Source organism: Cygnus atratus, chromosome 8 (genome assembly GCF_013377495.2).
Source record: "Cygnus atratus isolate AKBS03 ecotype Queensland, Australia chromosome 8, CAtr_DNAZoo_HiC_assembly, whole genome shotgun sequence".
Taxonomy (NCBI): Eukaryota; Metazoa; Chordata; class Aves; order Anseriformes; family Anatidae; genus Cygnus; species Cygnus atratus.
In genome coordinates, this window is record NC_066369.1 from 29,619,060 (window position 1) to 29,645,544 (window position 26,485).

General features: G+C 44.4%; 1 protein-coding gene across 5 annotated transcripts in view; it reads left to right on the top strand.

Moving 5' to 3' along the window:
* Positions 1-26,485, top strand: part of NFIA (nuclear factor I A) — a 244,299-nt gene that overhangs the window by 141,103 nt on the left and 76,711 nt on the right. For all 5 annotated transcript variants that reach the window (XM_035564481.2, XM_050712197.1, XM_035564482.2 and 2 more), the window contains exon 4: positions 18,823-18,897. In XM_035564481.2, the coding sequence (XP_035420374.1) occupies positions 18,823-18,897 (75 nt within the window). The remainder of the gene's footprint in view (positions 1-18,822; positions 18,898-26,485) is intronic.

Below are 26,485 nucleotides of genomic sequence, written 5' to 3' on the forward strand. Positions count from 1 at the left end.
TGCGGGCGGGCAGGCGGTTCTCAGCACCGGCATTTCCCGAGGAAACAAAAGCAGATACGCCTGGTTATAAAACCACCTTACGTGTGATTTAGTCTTGCATTCTTTTCATCCTGTTTCTTTACAGATAGACTCCAACAAGAACTGGAAATACAGTGTTATAATAGCCTAGGACTGAAACTTCGCTGCATTCAGCTGTGTTTTCCAGCTAGTTTCACGACTTTCGGGGACAGGCATCTGAATAATTAGGAAAGAAAACACCGTTTTTTTCGCTGCATTGCCATATTTTCATTGAGATTCACGCTCAAAGTCAAACGATTTTGTGGCCCAGATTGTCAGGCGCTGCTTCACCATTTGCAGGATTCAGCGGGTGCTCGGCTGGGCTCAGGCTTGAGCCTGCTTATCAGTAGCTGGCACTCTCTTGAGGGGACCCTGTGATGGCAACAGCGAAGGGTGTTGACTGTCAATCGGGCGAGATAGGCGGTAGTCAGCCGGGGTCAGTGTTGAAGCCTCTGCTGGGGCCGAGCGGAGAGGCTCCTCGTCGGTGACCCGCAGGGTCTGAGGCTCGGGGATTGACAGAGGACTTCAGTTTTCACTGCTGCTAACCATTAACCTTCGCGAGCAAAGCATTCCCACAAAAAATTCATCCAAGGCGAGTATGACAGGAAATATTCAAAGCATGAAATGAATGCTTATAGCATGACAAAGCAGTGCTTGAAAGACATGAAACGTTCATTACGCTTGGAGTGGCTGAATGCTGCAAAGGAAAGGAGGAATAGAAATGTGGCTAGGGTATATGTTTTTATTTCAACATATGTGTGTACAGGAAAGAGGCAATGAACCTTTCCAGTGGATAAGGTGCATAAATACAGCTGCAATTATTCTAAGTCGTTTCAAAATATATTTATATTCTGTTGCTCTGTTCCATTCCTTTCTGCGTATATTTATCCATGAGATAACAGCAAGGGCCACGGAGAGGGCAGCGTGGAAGTGGGCTGGCCAGGAGCCCCTCCTGGGAAGCTCCGGTGCCTTTCCCCTCCCGGCTCTGCAGGGCCGAGGCGATTTGTGCCAGCGGCAGCACCGGGCTGCTCCGCGCCCCCGGCACCCCGCGCTACGGCTACGCGCGGTCCCACCGCCGAGCGCTGCCCCGGGGCTGGCTTCAGCCAGTCCTCCTGGGGCGGCCGGAGCTGCGAGCAAGCTCCGGTTTTCAGTACAGCTGGCTTTTTCATCCGTCTTCTGGAGAGACTTGCTGTTTAATTAGCAGCTGAGAGTGGCGTTGGGTCGGAGTAATTGCTACCGCCTGAGCGGACCGCAGGCTGAAGGGTGCTTTTGAATTCCACGCTTGCCCACCAAGAAGCCGGGCACTTAGGGGAAGAAGTTTATTTGTGGTGTGGGCCTCGCTTTAATTTTCTGTCCAGTAGAGAGGGGAGTTTATTAGTGGGAAGAGACAGAGCGTGCGATGCCAAGGCCTAACTAGCAAAACAAAACCCCAAACCTATCTATTTGTCTTTCGATGTAAGAATTTCCTAATGCCTGTAATGTAAGACAAAGGGAAAATTTTACTTGCAGGAAAATTGCCTTCCACAATAACCAAGAAAAAAACCATAAAACGCCCACACCAGAGCAGCATGATCCAAAATGTGAACTTTTTACGCCTCCCCAGCCTTCTAGGTTAGGCTTCCAACCAAGTGATCTTTTATTATCAACATGATATACCCTTGACATAATTTGGCGCAGTAAAGCTTCTTCGGCTGAACTCGTGATTTCATTTACTAGATCTGATGAAAGTTCTGTGAACCACGGTAAAATGTGATAATTAGTAGTTTAATTCTTTTAGGGTGTGCGTATTAATTGAAAAGGCTTGAACTATAAATACAGGGCCTGTGGATAAAAGCACACTCTGAAATCAGTCGCTTATCCGAAGTATTCATTACTTGACATCTATTTAGGTAGCGTCTCTTTGCAGCAGTGCCAGTCGGCTGCTGGAGCGAGCGGGAGCCCTGCACGCAGGGATCACAGCCCCAAATCCACCGCTTGCGGCTGCTCTCCCGACATCGGAAGGGCTCCCTGGCCAAAATTTTACCCTCTGTGGTCAAACCGCTGGATGTTAAAAGCGTGTGCTTGGAGCTGTTCGCGAGTTAGCGCGGGGCTGGCTCTTTCTCCTTGAAATTTGCAGAAGGGGCCGAGCGTGGCATCGGGCGGCCAGCTCTCTGTGTCCTCGCCCAAGGGTGGGTGTCTTGCTGGGGCTCGGTGAGGGTCCCAGCTGGCCTGGCACTTGGTGACAAACTGTGCCTTCCTCCCTTCCTACACACTTACCTTAATCATAGCTGGGACCATCAGCACCTCCCGGAGGCCCCTGCTGCTGCAGGCACAGCTGAGTTCATGCAGCCGTGAATGTCAGCGTGGCACGGGGCCGCCAAGAGCTGCGATAAGTGATCGCGCTTTCTCGCTCCGGTGTTCTTTGTTCTGACTTCCTGACCGAAGCAGGAGGTATTCTATTGACTCTAGGCCTTTCCAAATACATATATTCGCTATGAAAATGCACGTCATTATTTCACACCTTCCTCTGGTTTCTGCGTGTGGTGCAATGCCTGGATGAATCATACCTGTTTTTAAGGTAGTGTGATTTTCCCTCATAAGGATCCCGACATTTGTGCTCATATAAGGTTTGTGCACTCACAAAAAAATCTGTATGCATGCACTACAGATTCATGGGTTATTCAGGTGGTTTCCAAGTAGCCTTAATTTTATTAATCTTAAATTGTCTACGCAAGCAAAGACGTCCAGGTGAAGAGCAACACACAGCTACAAAAGTGAAGCTGTAAGTTGTGTTGCTGCAAGCTGGATCGTTGTTTTTGTCATGGGGGGGGGGGGGGGGGGGGCACTTCTGTGCGACCAGGCTCCCAGGAAGGGCCTAGCCTCTTCTGTAGCTAATCAGATACCACTCTTTAATTGCAGATGCTACTTTTTAATTGCAATATTTGCTAGATAGAAAGTGGAGAAAAAGTTTAGGGTGACTCTGACAGAGCTGCGAGAATAAAATCCCCTCCGAAGCCTGGCTGTAGTGCAACTGAAATGGAAAAGTACCAGCTCCGTTTCTTGGAAAGTGAGAAGGAGACTTTTATTTGCAATGGTTCACAAATATTTTCCCAGGAGCAACGTAGCGAGTATGGCAAAAGGGGGGGCAGGAGGAAGGTGAGGTGAGCGAGCCACACTTGTAACCATACTCCTTTAATTCTGCTATTGTGATCTGCACACAAAGGGCACTGCAAGTTGTTTACAGCACTTCGTGTTATTCATTTCTGCTCTGTTTTTTTCCCGTCAGTGCCGTATCTTCAGTTATACAACTTTTTTTTTCTGAGTTGTGATAGTGTCCGGATAGGTTTTGGTGAAGGGGTGGTAGAAAGGTGCCAGCTGATTAAACGTGCTGCTTACTATGTGCATTTCATGTCTGCTCTTACATTTTTTCGTTAACCACTGTTGCAACTGAAGAAAATGCTGAAGTTTGACAGTTGGGAGTTACTGCTGAGTATGTGCTGTAAACTATATCATCCCTCTGCCTTCTCCCCTTCTCCCCCTCCTGCTGAAACCAAATGATTTATAAAATGCCTTCACATTCTTGAGTGAGTTCACACTATCACCTCCAGGCACTGCACTGAGGAGTCTTAGGAGTGGATGGGAAGCACAGATCTGATAGCTGGTATTTTTCTCTGAAAGGGAAAAAAAAAAAAAAAAAGCTGATTAAATTTAAAGGAGAAAAGTTTCCTGCTGTGCCCTGGAGTAAATCTGTAGTCAGCAAAGCACTTTTTAGTAAACAAGAGATGTACATGGTTATAGTGTTTTTTTATTATTGCACACTGCCATTGTTTTCCATTTTCATAATATTCAATTAATGTAATCATTTTAGAGTGTCTCTCATCATTACCTCCCATCCTCCCTCACTCGTACTTGAAGCAAGGGGATCTTCTGCAAGACACGCGCTGGGATGAGGAGCCGGCACCTCGCTCCTGGTGCTGGCAAAAGGAGGCAATAGAAAAAGACAGGGCAGCTAGAGAGGATCCAATTTTTTTTTGTTGGCCTTTGGTCTCTGGACTTTGCAGAGCAGGAGGTCGGCACCCTGCTGGGTCACCCCTGGGCCCTCCTCTCCTCACGCTGCCCCTGGCCCCAGCCCGCTGCAGCGCTGGGTGACAACGGGTGCTGGTGGCACAGCGTCTTGCTGGGTGACCTGGGATATGGGGAGACGGGGATACGGGGATATGGGGGTATGGGCTGGCAGTTTGCTGCCAGCCATAACCAGGCACAGGGGTGGCGACACCATCCTTCAGGCTGCAGAGGGCCAAGCCCTTTGCTGGCATTTCTTCTAAGATCAAAGGGGAGGAAAGCTTCTTACATAGCTTTAATACTCTTTCACAGAGAGTCACGTCCTCTGCCCCTGTTAGTTTTCTACTTCTGTTCCTTACTCTTAAAACTGTAACAGAAGGCTCTTGGACAGCTGCATCCCCATCTGAAAGCCTGCTGGAGTTTGGGGGTGTCCCCACCTGACCAGCTTTGCAGCGCAGACCACCTGCAATTTTCCCACATGTTATACCTCAAAGCCCTCAAAAAGCAGGGGATTTGCTCTTCGGAAATTTCCAATAGCAGAATGCAGAGAGCTAGTCCTGTCCCCACGCCGTACAGAGGGGAGCCAATTTTCCTGTACGGCAGAGCATGCCGTACTTCAAGCCGCAGGAGGAAGGCGAGAGGGAAGAAGCCAGAGAGGACGGGCAGCGTGACGGACTGGGGTGGCTGGTGTTTTGAGGCAGGAAGGGAACCCCACAGATCTTGGTGAGGGAAGACTTACAGCAGCAGGCATGGTAGTGGTCCACAGCTCAGTTTAAAACAATTCCAAAACTGGGAATTAAAGGGGCTGGAGAGGATATGAACCTGAGCAAACAGCTGCGGAATGAGGCAGCCCAGTATTAGTGGATGCAGCTCTGTGTCTGTCAGGGCCATGAATGATGCATTTGCAGCAGGACGGGGAGCCGTCCACTGTTAGAAGGAGACAGAAGTAAAGATCATCCCGTGTACAATATAAATGTAAGTTGTTATTACTACTATTGCTATGTCAGCCGTAAACTGTTCCCACGAGAACAGAGATGCAACATCATTGAGAAAGAATGTCTTACTGTGAAATGGGCAGCAGAAACACTGTGGCATTATCTGCTGGGTAATGAATTTACCTTGGTGACAGATCATTATTCCCTCCTGCAAATGAACCAGATGAAGGACAGGAACACAAGGATAACTCAGCAATACTTGTATTTCACAGCCTTCTGAAATAAAAACAGAAACAAAAAACAAACAAACAAAAAACATCAACAAAACAAACAAACAAAAAAAATAACAGATTTAAATGTAAGGATACAGAAGCATGGCATGTCAAGAGACCCGTGGCAGGAGGTTGGAAATAGATGATCTTTAAGGTCCCTTCCAACCCAAGCCATTCTATGCTTCTCTGATTGCTTGTGGCAAGATATGAGGGGAAAGCAATTTTTTTAGGCCTATGCTGACATTATATATGAACTTCAAAGGCTTGGATTTCACCCCTCCTAATGTTAAGCATTAAAATGAGGCAGCAGCTATGAACCTAAAATCCTAACTCTCCCTCTATAATCAGTGGAGATACCAGGTCTTCTGGGAATTCATCTCTTTCTGTGTTGAACCTCTGGGAGGTTTAGAACAGAGATGTTTCAGGTTAATGCTGTAATTTCTCTGGACTTGAGATTCTGCTGCTAGGGGAAGTCATCCTCCCCTCTCCCACTCATCCTGATAAGCCGGGAGGAGACAAAGAAAGACTTAGGCTGCAAGAGCAAAGGAGGGTCTAACAGGGCATGTTGAATGGTTTCTGCAGGGTAGAAGAGTGGACAGCGTAAATACCACCCACTTGTATTTTCTTCCCATTCTGTTTTTCCCTTCACATCTACAAAATGGGAGTTACTTAGATAAATTATCTTTTTAGAGCAGTGTTTATGTGCTCTGTGGAAGAATGTGTCTAGGGATGGGCATACTGGCAGGAAGAACTTCCTCCTCAACTCTTCCAGTGAAGTTTTGTGCTAAACGGCCCAAATGCAACCATTATTCAAAAGTAAAAATGTTCTGTTCCATTTCTTGTTTTCATTCTTTCGTGTGTCTGGGGACTAAACTGCTGTGAAAAAGAGCCCATTCTCACAGGATGTCTTGCCTAATTTTGCAGACGAGAGAGGTTCAGCTTTTCCAATTACGATGAGATAAGAATCTGAAATGTTGGGATCCCATCCATCCTGAATTGAACTCTGAGTCTTCCAAAATCCATCCATCATTATTTTTTTCCTTTATTTCTGTATTTCAGTAATGCAGGCAAAGAAAGAACGGAGAAGAAATGGATGTTTATGCATTACAAACCATAATTGATGGGTTTCTTTTTACCTGAGTTGCTTTAGTTTAATGTAAAGGTCCCTGTGAGTGGAATTCCTTTTCCATTTTCGTTCTTTCTGCCTGCTTGACTGCCACTCGTCAGCAAAAGATCTGTCTTTCACGTAAAGTCAGTCGTGGTACAAAGTTTACACGTGGAGTACTGTTAAAACACACCTGATGGCTGTCACAGGGAGGATGATCCAGGCTGGTTAGCATGGTCCAGATCTGAAGTTCTAGCCCCTGTGCTGTCTTCAGATTGTCCAAAATACATCCTGATGGGACATTGGACATAGAGACTCCACCCCACTGCCATGTTTCTGCGTTCCTGAACATCACACCACACCACACCACACGAGACTGCTGAGCTAGAGTAAGAGGGTCTAGAGAGACAAGCCTTCTACTGCAGAAAGAGGACAGTGTAGGCTCAGCTGAGCCACGTGACCTCTAGCAGCAGATTCATCTCAGTTTCTCACCTTGATACCTACCAGGATTGTGTCAGAGTTGCTGGAGGCAGCCTCCTGGGGCAAGATGTCCCATCATTGTCACATCAGCTCCTTAAGGCATCTCCCCTGGAACCTCTGTATCTGCCACACATGGGATGAGCACATGAAATCAGATACGGACTGAGAAGGTCCTTTTCCACCCCTTCTGTTTACTGTCTTAGTCTTGAACCTCTCAAAATACACACAGTTAGTGAACTCAGGGGCCCTTTTTGGGCTACAGCCTGAGCATTTTACACAGAGAGACAGAGAAAATAGATTTGGTCCATGTTCTGGCCTGACCTTGGCCTGAACCTGAGAAAGTGAATGCCCCTATCACACCAACATGTGTCTGTAGAAGTACAGTAAACACAGATGGGGGTCACTGGCCCTCTCTGTCGTATAGTCCCAGGCCAGGAGTCTAGAGTTTTGGGCTGTCCGCCCAAGTACTTGTTAATAAATGTCCATTCTTAGCCTGTAAAGGAATGTAGACAGGGCATCCTGCCCTACAAAACACAAACTTAGAATAAAATAGAAAGAGTCTCAGTCATCATGCAGAGACTCCTCATCCACCAGTCTCTTCCCACTGGACTTCAGCAGCTAGTCTGGGACTTGGCTCGGAGTTATCCACTGCTGCCCTGGGCGTTCTCCCCCGCTGTCTGAAAGTGTAGTTGCCTGCCTAAAACCAAGTCCAGGGCTTCATTTTGGAGCCTTGTCTTGGTACCTGAGGTGAGACTGCCCAGGCGCGAGGGGAGAAGTTTGTGAGGTTCCCCCCACTTTCAGCAGGGATCTCTCAGGGCGGCCCTGACAGAAATTCACCTTCCCAGTGATGTGCACAGTCAAGAACACAAAGACTGTACAGGGACTAGGCAACATCTTAGGCTTCCTCGAGTGCCTAGGACTTGACGGTATTTGAGAAGAAGACAGTCAGCCTGCCTCGGACTAAAAGATATCGCAGATAGGAGATCGTTGTTCTGTGTAAGGAACAGAGGAGTAACAGCCTTCTGCAGAGAAAGCTCTGAGCGATAAAAGGGAAAGAACAATAAGTAAATGGAGCAATACGATTTGCATAGGTTTTATTGTGAAGGAAAGTTTGCTCACTGGTGTTGTCAGCAGATAAGGTGCAAGAAGCAGTTCTGAGGGAGAGGAAAGCCCATGCGGAAAGGTGGAGCTGGCTGATCCTGGGACTTAGCTTCCATGCCCCGAGTCCTGATTTTCGAGTGCATTTACGCTATCTAATCTTCAGCAGATATTTCTACAGCTTCCATTATCGTGGTGTCCAGCCGCAGTCTATTCAAAGAGTGTTGGTGTGAAGAGAGAGGGGTGCCAGGAAGGCAGAACGAGAGGAAACAGCTGATGGAGTCACCGGGGTTTGTGCCTGCATCGCCCAGCAGACAGGCAGGAAAGCTGCCGCCCTCGCCTGACCCGGCCCCGCCGGCTCATCCTGGACGCTGGGCTTTTTCTAGAGAATTCTGCCACATACTGTGAATATGTGGATTATTCCTTTAACTAGAAACTGACATGTAAATCTAAAAAAAAAATCACAGGGGTTCGGACTTTGTCGGCGCAGCTCCAAGCCGTGTAAGTCTGTGGAGTGGCCTTGGAGGATACAGTTAGCTTCCCCCAGCCGAGGGAGGGGTTTTATGGCTCCTAAAATAATTACAGCATCACTGAGTCGAGTTGTATAATTTCTTGGCAATATACTAATTAAAACTAGGTATTTACACACACTGCTTATTTAAACTTAAGACTTATTTAAAAGAACCTGCATACTTACACTAACTATATTTCATGGCGTTACTGAGGACCACATTTTTCATGCAGATTGAATTCTCAACGTTGTTATTAACATAAATGAGCCCACGGTTTTATGCTCAGGACTGAATACTTCCAGTGCATCTGAATCATCCTGGTATTTCATTTCACCATCTAATATTGTTTTTAAAATTCTACATTTTTTTCCTCACCGTATTATGGCAATTAGAAATGGCTCTGTGTTTACTAGGAACAGAGAGTCCAGCCGAGCTGAGTGTTTATGTGATGAATAGTGCTAAAAGAAAAGTCAGATGCATGTCGGCACTTATCAAAGCTGTTCTGCTGCTCAGAATGACTGTTCGTGATACTTGTTTCATGATAAACTTCCTCAGAACATGATGTTACTGGAAAAAAAAAAATCCACTCTGAGAAATACGCAGGTGACACAGTTGAGTCAGCAGCTTGCAACAGTGACACAGGCTTACGTTTATAAAAATCCCCACTGAACTTTTGTCTTCTGCATGAGTATATTGCTGCCTTAAAAACTGTCGCCGCAAAAGTGTCCCGTTTCTTGTGTTCACTTGGTAGCTGCTTAACAAAAATCTTCCCACCGCCCTGATGAAGAGATAGATTCCTGGGCTTAAAAGTCTTGATAGTCACAAAACTTTCCTCTCGCACATGTAAATCACCATATAAGTGTTAGTATGTTCAGTGACCACTGATACCGCTGGGGGAAATGATAAACATGGAAAAATAGCAGGCCACTATGGAAACCAGAAAATCCTACCTCCCGGACGAGAGGGTTTAATTATTGAAGTTGCAAGCATTTCCCCATGCCCAAGCATCTCAGCATTCATAGGTGGAAAGTACCTCACGCTGTGTTTGAAATATCAACTGGATTTAAAAGAAGGCTTTGTGCTTTGCTGTGGACCTTTCTTAGCCTCCTGCAGATGGTCCCTATTGCTGAAAAGAGACATGACTTGTGAGACACGTAGACCTCCATGCTGTTTGTCGTGCTGCTCTAATCCTGCTTTCCACCCATAAAGGGCTTCACTCCTTAAGCCCTTACCCTCTTTCTCCTAAATATTAAAATTATTTTCCTGAGTGTCATACCGTATTAAAGCAGAATGAAAATGGGTTTAACAATTGCTGGCATGGGGCTTCTGTACAGCATGTGTGTCACAAATCATGTCACTTTTCAGCAATAGGGCTGCTGCCAGCGGGAGGCTCAGAAATGCTCATGTTAATCAAAAATTTTAATTTCAAATCAAATTGACAGTTTACACATGGTGAGAAATGCTTCTCACCATGTGATATTTCAGTATGCTACACTGGGCAAAATGGGTGCACTTTCCTGTTAAGAATTTTGACTGCAGTATCTGCAAATTTATGGGTTTCAGTGTATTGGGTATGGTGAGTGGTTGATCTAAGGGAGCCCCTTGGAGAATAGGAGACAGAAGGGTTTTCATGCAACCTGGCACTGGTGAGCCGCTGTTGGCACATGCTGCTGGAGAAATGACAGGTATTCAATAAACATCAGTATGGTTAAGAGGAAGATTTAAAGGAGGGAGGGGCTGCAGTGCTATAAACAGGATTTGAAACAAATGTGCTTATTTCAGTCCGTGATTAGTCTGAATACCTAAGTATTCCACACCAGTTTCTAAATATCTTTACATTTATTTTCACACTGATGTTCTACACACAACATCAACAATAATATTTATGGCATTAACACTCTGGGCTAAATTCTAGTTTGAACTGGTGTAAAACTAAGTAGGCTCTGCATGTCGAGGCACACTCCATCGGCGTGAAGACCAGAGCATGGGCTGTGCTGATGGCATGCATGCATTCGCAGTGTCATCTCCTACAAGCCCTTCATTCTGCAAGCAGCTATCTTGAAAGTCCATGGATAAGATCTGGAGGCAAAATTTCAGTTGATCCATGAGTAGGAGTGAGAGGAGTAAGGACAGTTGACAGAGCGTGCGCAGTCTGCCTCAGACAAACTATCCATAGAAACCAACATTTTCAGACTGTACCAGAAATATGATGCTGACATCAAAATATGACCAGCCGAGGAGAAACTATCATTGCATTATTCTCTGTCGGAGGATTTTCTGGTCTCTGGGGGGTCCTGAGGTTAAATGGGATGCCTATCTATCTCATGACATTGGACCTTTCGTTTAAAAAGGGCCTTACAGGGGAAGAGGAACTGGGATGGCAATAACCACCTCCTTGCACCTCCAGTGCCCGCATTACGGCTCACCTGCCAGGGCAGCACGTGCCATCAGTGTCCTCGGGAAGCTCGGGAGCACCGGGTGCTGTCCATGTGCTCCTTTGGACATGGAGTCATGCTTCAAGCTGAGAAGCCGAACTGGCAATATTGCCGCAGACCTTGGAGATCACTGCTGTCATTGCTCTTGTTACCAGGGTTGATATGAAAATATGAAGATAAATAACTCCTTCATATTATTATTTTCAGGGAGGCAGGCTTTTCCTTTTATTACTCTTTTTATTGTTGGATGCCATAAATATTCCATAATGATTATCCCAGTATAGATTTCATCTTTCTTACTCTGAAAGGCTTTTGAGGAGCACATTATTTATAAGCTGCCAAATGAGTATGACCATTTATAATGATTTTTCTTCTTTTCTTTAGTATTTGCTTTTTGGATTGAAGACCTGAAACAGAAATATGCTAATTTAAGACATCTGTTGTTTTTCAAACTATAGGCCCCTATCAGTATTAATGCAGTTAATTTATTTATCTTATTGTGTATATGGTAGAGAGGGAGATTCTTCGTTTTTATCGTTATATCAAAAAATTGCATTTAACTGGTTTCTCACCCACATCAGTATTGAAAAGTACCCTACAATGCTAGAAGTCATCAGAAATGAAAAACCACACCAGATATTGTAGATCTTGGAATGGTTTCCGTTGCACAAGGTCCTTAAACATGAACTTAAAGGGCTTTCAGTGTTTCAAGAAGACCTTTGTCTTCAAGGGAAAGGAGCTATCCATGTGTCCTCTGCTTGGACAAAACCTGACATGATTGATTCCGATCTGTGATCGGTTCATTAAGAGTAATAAGTTGCCATTAATTCCACTGTCTCTGAACTTAGATATAAAATGAGCTGTGTCTCCTAAGAGCTGAAGCTGCTGTGGATCCGTGCAGGTTGTGTTGGTGACACAGCCAGTCTGGTACCACATTTCCTCTGGTCCGCGCTTATTAACTTGCAACCCAGACTCTGGAGCTCCATATGACACATATTGAAATAATAACGAGGCGTTGCTTTTATTAGGGACTCTAAATTGCTGTGAGTGAAAGGCTACGCGCAGGGAGATGTTACCTGCATATTTCTGTTCTGATTCACCTGTGGATAATGCCCGTCATCGTGGGCAGGTGGACTCCCCAGTGAAGGCATCTCCCAGCACCCCCAGGTCTTGGTCCCAGGTGGCCCCGGAGAGAATACAAGCTGTAGGAACAGGACTGAGCTGGAGCACAAGCACCAGAGGTGTGTCCACAAAAGCTAGAAGGGGCTCACAGTTTTACTGTCTGCTACCTACAGACCTTTTAGCTTTAAAAAGGCAAATAATTTAGCAGTGGTTTTGCATATTGTGAAGGGTTAACAAAACTTTCATTATCACACCCTATTAAGCCAGGACCAGGAAACAATTTCTAATCAACACTCTGATCTGGGCAGGGATTGTGCAGTCTTTTGTAGGAGGCCTCAGATCTGTGTTCTCTATTCTCACATGCTCACTTCCAGCTGTTGTCATTGAAATCCCACATAATCTCCCCGGGTCAAAGGGCAGTCATCCATGACTGCCGCTGTTAGGAGGTTATGCTGATTTCTGTTGTCAAATATTGGCCCTTTTCTCTTTCAATCACTCCCATTCTACTTTTTTTAACAAGAAAGATCCAGCCTAGAATTGTATTACATGACTTTAAAGTCTTAAAAGTGTTCCTCTATTGTACTGACACAACATGCCCTGGACGGTCTAATCCATTGCTGTGGGCCACAAAGAAAGTTTGGGTGCTTCTTAAAACCTCTGCCAAAGCCAGGTAGGCGAGCTTGAAAGAATAGCAGCGTATGTGACATGTGGCACGGCATTTATTTCATAAGAAAACGTGTGATTTGTCTAAGGTGAGCTATTGCTGTGGCATTAAAATTAAATTGGAAATAACAAGCCAAAATACAAGTGGGAGCATTTGTCAGGGAAAAAAAAAAAAGAGAGAGGTTTCTATATCACTATTGATGCATAATATCTTGTTTAACTCTTCTATAAAAAGCCCATGAAATAAAAATGTGGTATAATTTACCATTCAAGGTTTATCGTGTACGAATTTGAGGAATGCATTTTGTACAAAGCAATTAAACTGAAGCCATTGTGCCGGCTCTGGAGATCTATATTTGGGGTCTGTTAGTAAATGCAGATTTCATTACAGTTACCCGTAATATCGAAGGAGCCTGTGGCCTGTGTACAACTTCGCGGTGTCTTCCATCTAACTGGAGACACGCTCGCTTGGACAGGGCATTGCAGGCTGGGATCGACAGCCTCCTCAATCCTCACATGGGTTTTAAATACAAAGTGAGCAGGCACAGGCGCTCGGGCAGCGGCTGGTCGCCGCCCGGGGTGTCCCCGGCCACCCACGCTTGCCCTGGAGGAAACAGGGAGGTGGACGCTTCCCAAAAGTGAGGTGCATCTTCCTCCCTGTGCGTGCACATGGCACGCGAGCACCGTGCCAGTTTGCCTGCGGGACGCGGGGTTGGGAAGCGTGCTTCGTCCCGTATGCCCGTCACCACATCCGTGCTGTGCTGCTGGAAGGGAATGCAGCCCCTGTGGCTGCAGGGGCTGGGTCAGCCCAGGCTGGAGAGCCTCACCTTCCAATTAAGCAGAGCGTTAATGTTAGGAAGGTCTTGATTGAAGCATGCATATTCTGTCTTTTTTCCTTTTGCTGGAGAATGCAGATTAGGGCTAACTCTGTCGCTCACGTGCTCCTCCCCAGTGCAGCCGTGGAACAGCTAATCTTTTGGGAGTCCTCGGGGTGATCCGGGTTCCCTCTGATAACGTCCTCTCTCTCAAGGCCTGCGTGTGCTGTGTGATACAGACATTAATTTTCAAATCAATATTATTGCTCCACATTGTTTGTGAAACATGGGATTATCTAGATAGAGGATAAAACCGAAAGGAATCAAGTTGCACTTTGAGCAGAGAGGGCTTTTCTTTTAATCAGGCATTTGGTTAAGATAATAGGCTTGAGACCCTAATTGATTATTACTATTTTAAGGTTTTAAGATGGCTATATATAGTGAGATGCTGAACATGAAAAAGGCTTCAGAAATGGTTTCAGTGCTAGTTTGGGGGACCTGTCCTGTTATTTCAAAAGACTGAAAATTAATCAGTCTCTCCCCCCCCCAAAAAAAAAGTGTTCTCCAAAGCTTAATACTTTGTCACTTGGACTGTAGTGGAAGAGAAATAACTGGATTTGGACTTTTTCATCTTCAAAGGTTTAATTCTTCCCCATTATTATTTAATTTTGGATTTCAGGAAAACAGCTGTATCTCTCTTTAGAAAATACCTTGCATATTTATGGTGCAATCTAATTATATTATCATAAAAATAACACTGCTGGATTACACAAGGAAACCTGCTGATTAAAGAACAATAATACCTTGAGCACCTTGAAAATACCTTCTGATATTCAATTAAAGAACAATAACCCAATGAACTTTAACCTATAGACCATATTCAGACTTTCTACATAAAAGTAATTGCATCAGTCATGATTTTCTCAAGCTACAACACAAGTGGTTGATTGGTAGATCAACGTCTGAGACTCCTTTTTACAGCATTAATTGGGAAAGCAGACAATACTCTCCCTGTAAACTAGATTTTAGGACGAAGGTTAGTTGCCTTTGTACACGTTTACTCATTGAAATAGGAATGTTTGCTTAATAATTCAAAACAAATAGCATTAGACAACAAGTCCTAATCCTGATTTCTCCTCTGCCAGTGTAAATTAGGAGAAAATTAGGTGAAACTTTATTTGATCAGTGTAGAAAGACTTGTTTAAAATTTCTTTGAGATCAGAATTAGGCTCCAGCAATTCAAGCCTTTTCTTCTTGTTTCTTTACTGGGATCTAAAAGAAGAATATGTAAATCACATTATGAATTTTCTTCCCAATTAAAGCGGTCATCAAGTTGTAGAAAGACGTTTTTCATGTTTTATGTGTTACGGTAGTATTGCATCATACTTGTACACTATATTAGATGTGTTCTCCAGTAATGGTATGTGTTTATTATTTAGTATCCTGATCTGCTTTATTCCATTTGGTCTTATTAGCTTGTTTTATTTTCCCTCTTGGAGGAAAAAAGGTCATCCTCATGAGGCAAAGTGAGGTCTTGTGTAATGACATGACTCCTAGCGGGACCTAGACTTGGGCTGAAAGCAAAGATTCAACAATATATTTAAATACCTGCTTCACTTTGTCAGCCCATCTTTCTTTGTCAGCCCAAATAAACATGTGCTTTAGTCAAGCACGTGAATAAAATTAAGCACGTGCTGTAGCTGCTTTGCTGAGTCAGGGCCTGCCTTAGCTATCCAGGTGTCTTAATTTATACCCAGAATTTCAGTGAATGGGCTCTGTTAGTTTTTTATAACGCGAGTAAAAATTCTCTCATCCTCATTTTGAACACCTGCTTTACTACCAAAATGTGACTGTCGCACAAAGCTGTAGAGATAACCAGATCATATACAGCAATTTCAATGTCCTATCTTTGGGATATTTAGCAAAACTATCACAGTACACATATTTCAGTAAAGTGCTGTATGAAAAGTAAATCTTGCAAGCTTTCAAGATGTTTAATCATCTTTTCAGTATAGGAGGTTTTTAATGCTAACATCTGCATATGTAATTGCTCAACTTTACCTATTTTCTTCTCATTCGGAATTAAGCGGCACAACCGAATTGATATGTTTTTGCATTTTGCCCCTTGTTAATAGGCATAAAATGTTTACTTTACATATTTTGTCAGTCTTGCTAGTGCCCAGCCATTCTTCTTTTACTTTACCTCTTTATCATGGTTCTCTCATTTTCTTCTGGCACTGTTATCTCTGCTCAGCAAAAACTGCGGTCTTAGGCCTGGATTTTGCAATCTGAGCCATACAGTCAAATCTTTAAACTTTCATGGAGTTCTACTGAACTGCAAATTCGGAGACCAACCATACATCAAAATGAGCTCAAGATGCAAATCTTAGCCAAGGGCACCGCTTTTGTGGGTATCAAGGTATTATTAATGATTGGTGAGACTGGTCCCTGATTTCCTAATGTTTATAAGTAAATAACAAGTGGGAGAATTGTGAAATTCCCCTTTCATTTGTGAAATGTTTATTTTCAGTATTGAAGGATGAAAATCTAATCACTCTAGTTGCGTGCTGTTGTTTAATGATTACTATTACATGAACACACAAAAGAAATGTTCCTACAGAAGTAAGTGGATGTTTCAGGTATACCCAGCAAAATAAGATTTTATGAATAATAAAGTTACCAAGCCCAAGCCAACTTAATCAACTTTTCTCATACATGGGGAGAACCTGAGAGCTAGACTGTATTGAAAATCATTCTACTGCATTTTCATGTCCGGTTTTACGTGGGTTTGCTGGGTTAAGGGAACGTGGTTAGCCATGCTACGATCATGTTTTTATTGCATGATTACAAAGGGCTCTAGACTTTCCCTTTAAAAACAAGCCAAATGTCTTACCGTAGCTGGGATTTATTTTTCACTTACATACTTAAATTTCACCTTCACTCTGAGTGCGGTAGGAACCTGCCTGAGCAATGCAGGTGGAAGTGGACACCGGAGCAGAGCCGGTATGGTGCGCTGTGAAAAAACAGCACGTGACAGATGTTCGTAGTATTGCTGAATGCACTTCTGGAAGTTGCTCAGATACTGTCATGATGAGCACAGTATGAGAAGTTATATAGCATGGACTGGCTTCCCTACGAAGGGCTCTGCGGAGTAGTAAGCATCCTGGCCCCGATCCAGCACGGCACTTAAGCATATGCTTAATTTTAGGCACATGAGTGGTTTCAGTGAAGACCTAAGAGAATTATTTTTAATTCACAGATCATTTAATTCAATAGGCAGGTCTGCTGCAGCATATGAAAAGTAGATCTTCATATTAAAAATACTTGGGAAATTGTCAATGAACAAACATTGTGTATGGCCAGCAACCATTTCTAAAAAGCAGAATGATGTAGTCATCACCTTTATTACGGTAAAATACAAAGCAGATGAGGCAAAAGCGTCTACAATTATCTGAGAGGTATTTCTAACTGGAAAATAAGGAAAAATAAAAGCTTGTAGGAACATTTTTTCATTTGAAGTAGAGAAAAATTTATTCTCTTGCTGTAAATAAAAACCTTGTTTGCAGATTGAGGAATTTGTGTTGAATTTCAGCATCAATTTCAATATTTTATAGTACATTTATCTACAGCTGGAGCATGACAGATTTGTGTATATTTATATGTTTGTGTACATAATACATATGTATATACACATACACAAGGATGCCCAGAGATATACATATACACAGTTTGAAAACTCATCATTATTGCTGAAGTATAAAAACATGCCTGATGCAGAAACTTGTCTCGAGTCTGTTAGCTTAGCAACTGCGTTCATCTGGCACCATCGGATCCTCTCGGAAGCAGGGAACTTTGTCCATGCAGGGTGCAGAGCTTAGCGAGGGCTTGGCTGGAGATGGAGAGCTGACCTCCCTCCAGCCCTCGTCCAGCCCCCTCCCCAAAACCTTCCCTGTCGCCCGCTGCCCCCCAAGATGCGTCTCTTTGACTTCACGTTGTGTGAGCAGAAATGGCAGTGGGCTAAGTTGCTTTTGAAGCAACTCCAAAAGAAAGGCGAGAGGACAAACGGGCAGCTTGTGTTAGTCCTATGGCTCAGTCCGTTGTGGGAAGGTGCGCAGGTATTGCTGGGGTGAGCAGGCTGTACGGTACAATACACCAAACGTAAGGAAATCGTACTGCACCTGACAAACAGTTAACAGCGGAGCAGATGGTGCCCCTGCAAAACATTCAATAATATATGTGCGCGTGCTGGAATCGGTGGCTCTAAGTAGGACAACCTTAAAAGGTACGCCACTTATCCTGCAGGCAAGCAGGACTTTACGGTTCTTTTAATAATCTCTTTATCCCGCGATTTCTCCTTTGACCCTGATTTCAAAAGCGGGAGGTCAGCCTGGCCTAAGTGCAGCCCGCGAATTGAAGGCCAGGCATGTCCCGCGTGAACCGCGACAGCCCACTCTGCGCACTTACACTGGGTGGCAGCCTGAACGCTGCTCCTTTTGTAACTGATCATACCCGTGAAAATTAAATGAACATTTGGTGGTAGACATGTTTTCAGAGAAGAAGGAAAATACTGTTATGCAAAGTGTAATAACATTTTGATGTGTAGAAGTATTCCTTGCACAAGGGAGGCAAGCGTGGAAGTGCACGCCCTGGTTCCTAAAGACAGTCCGAAGCTCAAAGTTAATGCTTTTCCTATGCAGAGATTTATTTTTCTTTTCAAAAGCTTGTTTTAAATGTTAGATTGATTTTTTTTTAGTGGGAATGGCACTAATTTAATTTTTTTAACCGCCATCTATTTTAAGATTTCCCTAGCGTAACCTTAGAAAATGAAGAGTATATCTTTAAATCTTGTTTTGTTTGAATGAATGGGTAGATAATCCTGATCAGATGTTTCTTTAGAGAATAATGTTTAAAACGATTATGGAACTTAGCTGTCCTGTCTGTTTCCTAGGTACAGTATTTTCATTTCAATTGTGAAGTCATTAGGGGTCATCCAAGGTACCCGTTTATTAAAATAGTCCTCTTTTGTTTCAGATTTCCTGTTGAGATGCTTTAACATGTAAAAATCTCCCTGCTGATGTGTCATGTTAGCTTTCCTAACCTCTAGATAGAAACCACAAAGCAGCCTACATAGCTGTATGACTAGTTACCCACCTACATAAACAATAATTACTGCTAAGTGGGAAATTAGACGTCACATTTTAAGTCTAAATGCAAGTAAAGTATTTGAGAATACTGTCATTAAATGCTTAAAGCTAATCGCAGTTCTCTCACTCTGTTTGTTTTGTAGGACATTTGGGCTTCCAGGACAGTTTTGTCACATCAGGTGTTTTCAGTGTGACTGAGCTAGTAAGAGTCTCACAAAGTAAGTATCGTCTTGTGGCTGGTTTATGTGGTTTCTGCAATCCCATTTTTTTTTCTTTGATTCTTATCATGCCCCTTCCCCAATTCAGAAACAGCGTCTTGAAAATTGAGAGTCTCTTCTCCCTGCTTCTCTCCAGGGGACAGTGTTTATGTGCCACATCTTTTACTATGGGAAAATTAAAACATATAATGAAAAAGTAAATTAAAAAAATAATAATAATTCTGCAAACCTGTGTGTGCAAGCTGATAAGCTTATCTGGTACCCTGCTGAAAATGGGCAGACTCTATATCAGAGTGCAGAGATACACCTATACAGGTCAGCTTGCCAGTGGATATCCTACAGGATCCAAGGACTGCAGTTCTACCAGACCTGTAGAAATAACATCATCCGTGTGCTTAAGCCAGGAATTTTCCATGCTGCTTTTGCACACTGTGTTCATCTGTGCCGTGTGTACATGTGCCTGTACAACTGCAATTTGATGAACTTGTAAATAATGCCAACAACTATACCAGCTTCAGCTGTGATACCTCATTGCTCAGGGGCATACATCCTAAACTTCACAAGGCCTATGTTTTCCCTTAACTGGGTGGAATTCTGTCTTGTAGAGGGATTTGTTTTTTGACCTTTAAAGAATGCTAATACCCCAGCATGAATGACACACTGCAGCATGATCATTACAGGCTTGTCAATACTCACTAACAACAGTGAATTAAGAGTACCTGTCACCACCCTGTTCCATTGATCAAAGGTGCATTGATTGTATTTTGCTATGGCATAATCTGGATAGTCCAAGGAGAGAATATGGACATCTCTTGTAGAGAGACTCCTGCTAAAGCAGAGCCCTAGGAACTAGTCCTCTGGGGATCTTCTCTGCAGCCATGCAGTAACATTACATCGTCACCAATTACCACTGCTCCAAGAAAGCTACTCAGCTATGTGTCCCTTTCAAGCCTTAGGTTTGTAACCCATCCATTTAGTACAACCAGTGATAAAAATGGGCATAGCAGGAATGTTTGGTTGTATATTGGCTCTCAGCATCCAGTTAAAGTTCTGGGGCTGGAATCTAACTGGCACAACCCAGCAGAGAAGCTCTGTTTCTGAGTCAGAACACAGTTTCTTGTAAGGATTTTCCTATTTTATTTCCTCTTTGGAAAGGCTGCACTTTATAGTCAAAAATCAGCTGGTAAATTGGCTTTATAGTCAAATATAGGATGCTACAAGAAAAGCATGGACAAGGGAGATGTGGATATCAGGGGTATGTGCACAGGAGAGAGAGACAGAAAAAGCTTGAGGCAGATGTTTCTCCTGAGTTTCCTTCCCTGACGACTGGTGGGAGTTTTGTCAGAAGGACAAAGTCGGGAGGACTCAGAAGCCAAGCAGAGCTGCTAAGCGCGCAGCACATTTGTAAATCAGCTCACTTACTGAAGTGCTCAAATAGGGGCTTTGACATCTAACTCACTGCACTACATATGCTGCCTTGCTGGTACCTGCAGCCATGGTGGGCAAAACCAAGCTATCTCCAGCCTTTGAAAGTCTCCGTGTCATGTCACTTTATTTCGGTGTGACAACAAAAGGCTTTTGAAGCCTAAAGGATTCTCCCTCCCCCTCTGTAAGGCATCCCACTGCACCACAATCTTATCTTCACTGTAGGAGCACTACACAGCAGAACTGCCTCTGGACTTTGTCAGCCGTGGTTCATGTGTGCAGAGAGAGGACAGGGCTGCTAGAAAAGTGCACCGGTTCAGGACTAACAGCCTTCCCAGCCATCCTGGTCCCAGCCTCCCCGCGAGTTTGGCATTGACCTCAGGAGCGTCATGTTTCATGCTTGTTAGTTTTCCATGATATTTTGTTGTAGCTAAACTAAAACGTCATGCAGCAAAAATCCTAGCATTCAACATATTTTGCAAACAAAGTATGAACTGTGTCTGAGACATTCCCTCTGCTTGCCATTGAAATGCACCACCTCCGTCGGTTAGGGTAATTGCACGCAGGAAGAGCAGGACAGACATAAACTTCATCTAAAATAAGCAAGGAGGTGTTGGTAGGCAAAACACAAAGATTCAGCTTTCATCTGTTGTAGACGTGGGGGTTTGCACTCTTTTTCACGGGATCTTTAATAATCCTGGAAGGTCAAGACCTCAGTTTTATATCCTGTCCACAAGCCAGCACCTCTACCAAAAATAGTGTCCCCAAAGCATATCGGGATATCACTTCAGAACTGACTCAGAGGGAAGAGTGCCAGCAACTGATTTAGCTACACTGCTTTTGATAGCACCCTGGATTTTCCTTGGAGATGCCCCAGACATGTACTGACCAGCCGTAACTTTGTTTACTTTGTGAGGTCTGAGAAGTCCGCAGCCTGACATGCCGTGGCTACCCAGTAGGATATGTTTAGTGTAGAGTCTAGCAACAAATTCCCAGCAAAGTCAGTATGAATTTGCACGCTAATATTCAGAGGATAATTTAACATAACAGAGCGACAAAGTAATTGCTGCATATTTGCCTAAATTGGCATGTAAGGGCTTTTAAAGAGTGTGCTTTTCAATATAACCCTTGCTGGGTGGTTTATGTATTCCCGTGTCTTGACTTGAGACCAGTCCATGGGTTGCCTTCGTGCTGGGGATCTCAGCTTATGAGCAGCCATTATCCAGACTCACCGGCAGCTATTAAGTATGCAGTTTGAGCAATCAAAATGTCCTCGGCCCATTCTCTTGTTTTTACTTTTGAAAAAGTCATTGCATCTTTAGAAGCCACCATGGCTGGGGATGCAGCAAACCTGCCTGTCTGTAGTGGCTCTCATGTTTAATCTCTGCTGTCTTCCCGTGTGCTCCCTGTTTGTTTGCTTTACAAAGAGGTTATCTTTGTGTATGCCCACTGCCATTTTTCTTTCCATGCTTGTTTTTGATAATATAATGATAGAAAAATGTGATTTCCCACAGTTTTAACTGGCCTGTGGCTTGCTGCTGTTATCTAAAGTTACGATATGAAATATTGTTTGGAGCAGTTATGTGCCAGGTTTATTTAGTAAAGTTCCCAGAGTTCTGCATGACAAGAAGTCTCAAGTAATAGGCAGTTGTCTCAGTCATGCAAATTTGGGGAATGAATTAATCAAGCAAAAGGTCAGCTGTTACCATTGTCTATCTTATCTATCAGTGCTGATCGTCACAGTTTCTATGAGCTATTGAACCAGTCTAGACTACTGTGGTAATAGAAACCTGTTTTCTTCAGTCCCACAGATGGAGATTTGCTTTCAAAATGCTACCCAGCTACAGAATCTTGCAGAGCCTAGTAAAATAGAAAAAGTAGATCATACGTGTTCATCTGAAAAGCAGCTAGTTCCCTCTCCACCCAGTCTGATGTGGATGTTGCAGACCAAGCTGTCAGTTCTCTTATGTTATTAGCAGACAAAAGGTGTGAGCTTCTTTGTAGCTGCTTGTTCACCCCAGATACTGAGGAGACCCCTTCAGATAATGGAGGCTTCATTCTTCCCTTTCCAGGGAAGTTTGGGCTGATACCAGAGGAAGAAGAGTTGGAGCTGTACAGGTTCTGTGAACTGAACAGCCAGCTGTTGACCAAGCAAAACCTTCTCCCTGACCACCCTTGCTAGGAAAATATTCCACTTGCTGGGTGCAGATACTGCATGGCACTGGGGAATGCCCTCTGCAGGAGGTGCTGGCCTGGGACTCGACTGCTGCTGTTAGCTTACAGCCTGGTTGAGCAAGAGCCCATGCTTGGCACAAGCTGGAGCAGAGAGAGAGGCACGGGGGACATTATTCCCCTGTTAGACTGAGTCTGCACCATGTGCTCTTGTGCAGAGAGCTGCTGGGAAGATCTCCTCCCTTGGAGGTCCTTCAGGCAGCCAGATAAACTGCACTGCCCAGGATGTGAAGAAAGATTTAGGATTTATGAACATTCGCTAAAGCCAAATGAAACATATTTGTTTTGTGCTGTGTTATTTGTCAAAATGACATCATTCTTCATGCTGATAAACAAGGGAATTCTGACTGCACCCTGGACAGAAAATGCCACGCTTTGAGTTTTAAGACGTTAACTGCGTGCAGTAAGGAGCTGTACAGAGCAAGTGGGGTGACTTTTAATCCTTCTAATGAGCCAGTGAAACCACAAGCACACAAGCGTACATGCAGTTGCTTACCACTTCTGTATAAACACAGAAATGGTTCCACTAATTATCCTTGAAAGTTATGCTAATTCCACAGGTAAGAGGTGATTTTGTGGCCAAAGCATTTTGAAAAGCTCGGGATCCTGCAGCACGGAGGATGCTGGCTGCAGCAAGTGCCAGGCTTGCAGGCAGTCTCTCGCTGTGGTTAGCAGCTGCTTTAGCAGCACCCGAGCACTTACCCAGGGCACTGCCAGCCCTGGCACGCAGCAAGGTAGGAGCCAGGTGAGCTCCCGGGCTGCCTTGTGGTCGCAGGGGCCCAAGCTGTCCTTGCTGCCACACAGGCACACAAATGCTAGAAATGAAAGTAACTGCTGCCGCTCCGGGCACAGTGTGGGTGCGATGGAGGAAACATGACTTCCTCACACTTCTCGTCGAGTGGCCAGGCACAGCCAAAACAAATTGCAGGGAAAGTCCTGCCAGCCCCACCGTGCACGGCGTGCCGGCTGCAAGGTGTGGGGGCCTGGGCCAGGCAGTGGCTGCAAGGGGCCGGGAGGACGCTGCTGCCTTCCCGTAGGCTGGCAGAGGAGAAGAGGCTCTCCTCCGCAGACCTTCCCGGTGCAGAGCACGTGTGGGAAAGCTGGGGCATCATAAAACAGCTTTTTCTTAAACAGCAGCCTGTATGTTTTCTGCTATACTAAGCATTACAGTAGTGAAGGTAGTTAAAGTCAGCAGCATGAAAATTAACATTCAAAAAGGTACTCTATATTCCTTAGCAAAGCACTGCTATCCAAAACACTCTGTTTGGGCTTGGTATGAGAGGAAGAAAAAAAGATTATAATAAAAAATAGACTGCAGGCATAGAGTGAACAGTTGCCGTGACCTTGCCTTTTGTATGCCATTACACAATTCAATGGCAGTCCACTCAAACCTTGCTCTCGATCAATATCCTATTAAAGCAGCACAAAAAGTCTCTATAAACTTAGTGGTTAGCTATGTTTATAAATGGAACTCAGCATAATTAGATGGTCAATAGCAGGCTGTACTTGTAATTTTAAAATGAACATCACACATTTCATATCTGTTGTATTCAGCTAAGCCTCTTTGCATCTAACGATACAGTGTGTAGGAGACAAAGGCCTTGCAAAAAAAAAAAAAAGGAAGAAAACAGATCCCCTTTCCTCTCTGCATCAGCAGTGCAGTGTGTTTCCCTTTGTTTATGGAGTCACAACACAGGAAAAAGTTTATTAGTCAAATGTCACGTTTCTCCCGTTTAACCTTAAACACATTATCACTTTGCAGCAATGTTACACATGTAATGATCTTAGTCATATCCCAGCCCCTTTGTAAAAATAAATACATAAAAATGGAAAATGAGAAGCTAAATATTAACATGACTGAAAGAGAGTGCCATATTCCAAGGAAGACAAATGCCAGCCTGACTGGTTTTATTTAGTGGGTTTCCTGTTCTCTAATTCAATAAATTTTTCAAAATAAATATTCCAATTGAGTTAAGTCAGAGGGCTTTTTGTTAATTTCTCTGTTATTTTTCTTGACATTTCGGGTGAAGATCTGGGCTAACGAGCTGGCAACAGGGGAGGCTCTGCCCGCGTCCCCAGGCCTGGAGCTGCTGCTCGGCCTGGTGTGGCCGCTTCCCTCCTGGCTGTGTGGTAGCCCAGGGCGAGGGACATTCTGCCCACACCAGTCACCTCGTCCTGCCCCTTCAGAGCAAGCTACACCCGTCCCCTGCACACGAGGGCTTTTTGAGATGCCCACAGCTGGAGTCAGAACCAGGCCCAGCATCAGTCTGTTTGTGCAGACCCCTGTGCACGTCCCCAGGTGTGAAGAGCAGAGGGGGTCCTTCCTCCGCCAGCCCCCACCCCCCACCACATCGTGGTGTCAGCACATAGGTGGAGACCCTTGTTTTGAGTCAGAACTGAAATTTCTGACATCCTTTCCTGTTCAGGAGATATTCTGGAGCTATCGGAAGGTGGTCACCTTGCTGCAGAGCATTTGTTAGGCGGGAAAACGGCGTGTTTTTAACATCAGCGGCCTGGAGTTTCTGCAGGCTGCAGTGTGTGAACAGCCAGCTGTGCTGGATGGTGAGCTTCCCAGCCGTACTGCTGCTTCGTGTAGGGCCCCAGCACGTTCCCAGGAACAGGACAGTCCTGGTCATAGGCCAAAGGTGGTGTGAAAAGCCATTAGAAGCAGGCCGAGATGCCTCCTGGAGGTGCCTCATACCACAAACCACGGGAGCTACCGGAGCAGCCAGGCAGCCTGCAGCTGAAACCCCTTGCAGAAGGCACAAGGTACGGCTCAGCTCCTCCAAGGCTGAAAGACAGGGATCCAATATGCAGGAGAAGGGATTCTAGAACAGCTTGACCCTGTGCAAAGCTTGTCACGGCACTTCTAGGGTCAGTGGCCTCGAGTTGGTTGTGGCAGGATCGCAGTTCATCTAGGAACTGCCATGGGACTTTCCAACATTCAGCTGCTGTGGGCCATCTAGCCACTTCAGCCACTGCTGGGGACATCTGTTGCTGTTTGGTAGAGGTGGGGTTCATTCTGTAACCGTCTTGTTGCAAACAGGCTCCTGCTGTGGCGAGGTGGTTTGGCCTGTAACAAAGAAAGCATCCTTTGTGTTTGCTGCAGGGGCAGAAATTAGTCTCTGATTAGCACTTGCTACTTTGTGCTGAGTTTATACAGGATTAGCAATACCCATTTCTTCTTCCACCCCTGTTCTGGAGGTACATTTCATTTTCATACAGGGCTAATTCAAATGCTTGAGCAGAAATGTCCTGGATTTGGGGAGAGGGGGAGTAACAGTGAGGCAAGAGGATGAACAGAAGCATTATCCATATATTATTTTTTCTTCCATATCTGTTTGGAATAAAGCTGCTTCATAAATCTTGTGGTGGTTAGGAAATTCATTGTGCCTCAGAAAGAAAAGAAATAGTGCTTTAATTTGGTGCTTGCCTTTTTATGTTCCTGATTGGAAAATAGCGTGCTTAACCTGTAAGTTAGGCTTTGGTAGGTAGAGGGTGCAGAGGAACTGATCAGCAAAGGGTTTGCAGAGCAGAAATCTGTTTGGCAAGGAAGTTGCTGAAAACTGTGGAGTAGATGCTGCAGAGAGTACCTTTATGATTGATTTCCATTCAAGTCAGACTGACTGCAGTGTGGTCATTTTTCTAACCCATAACTGCTCACACTGCAGCAGTCTGCTATCTGCAGGGTGTCTGAATTATAGCAGTCCATGTCCGTGTTACCTTTTACACAAATTACTTACACCGTTTTCTTTTTCCATGCAAATTCATCAGTTTTACAGCCTCTTGTAGTTGCTGTCAGGAAACTGTTGCAGAAAGCACAAATTGATAAAACAAGTTAATTTTACTGTGCTTAATTTTTCTTTCTTTGTGTTAACACACCCTCTCATATACCCAGTGTACAGGAAGCATATGATAGTTAAGGGAAGAT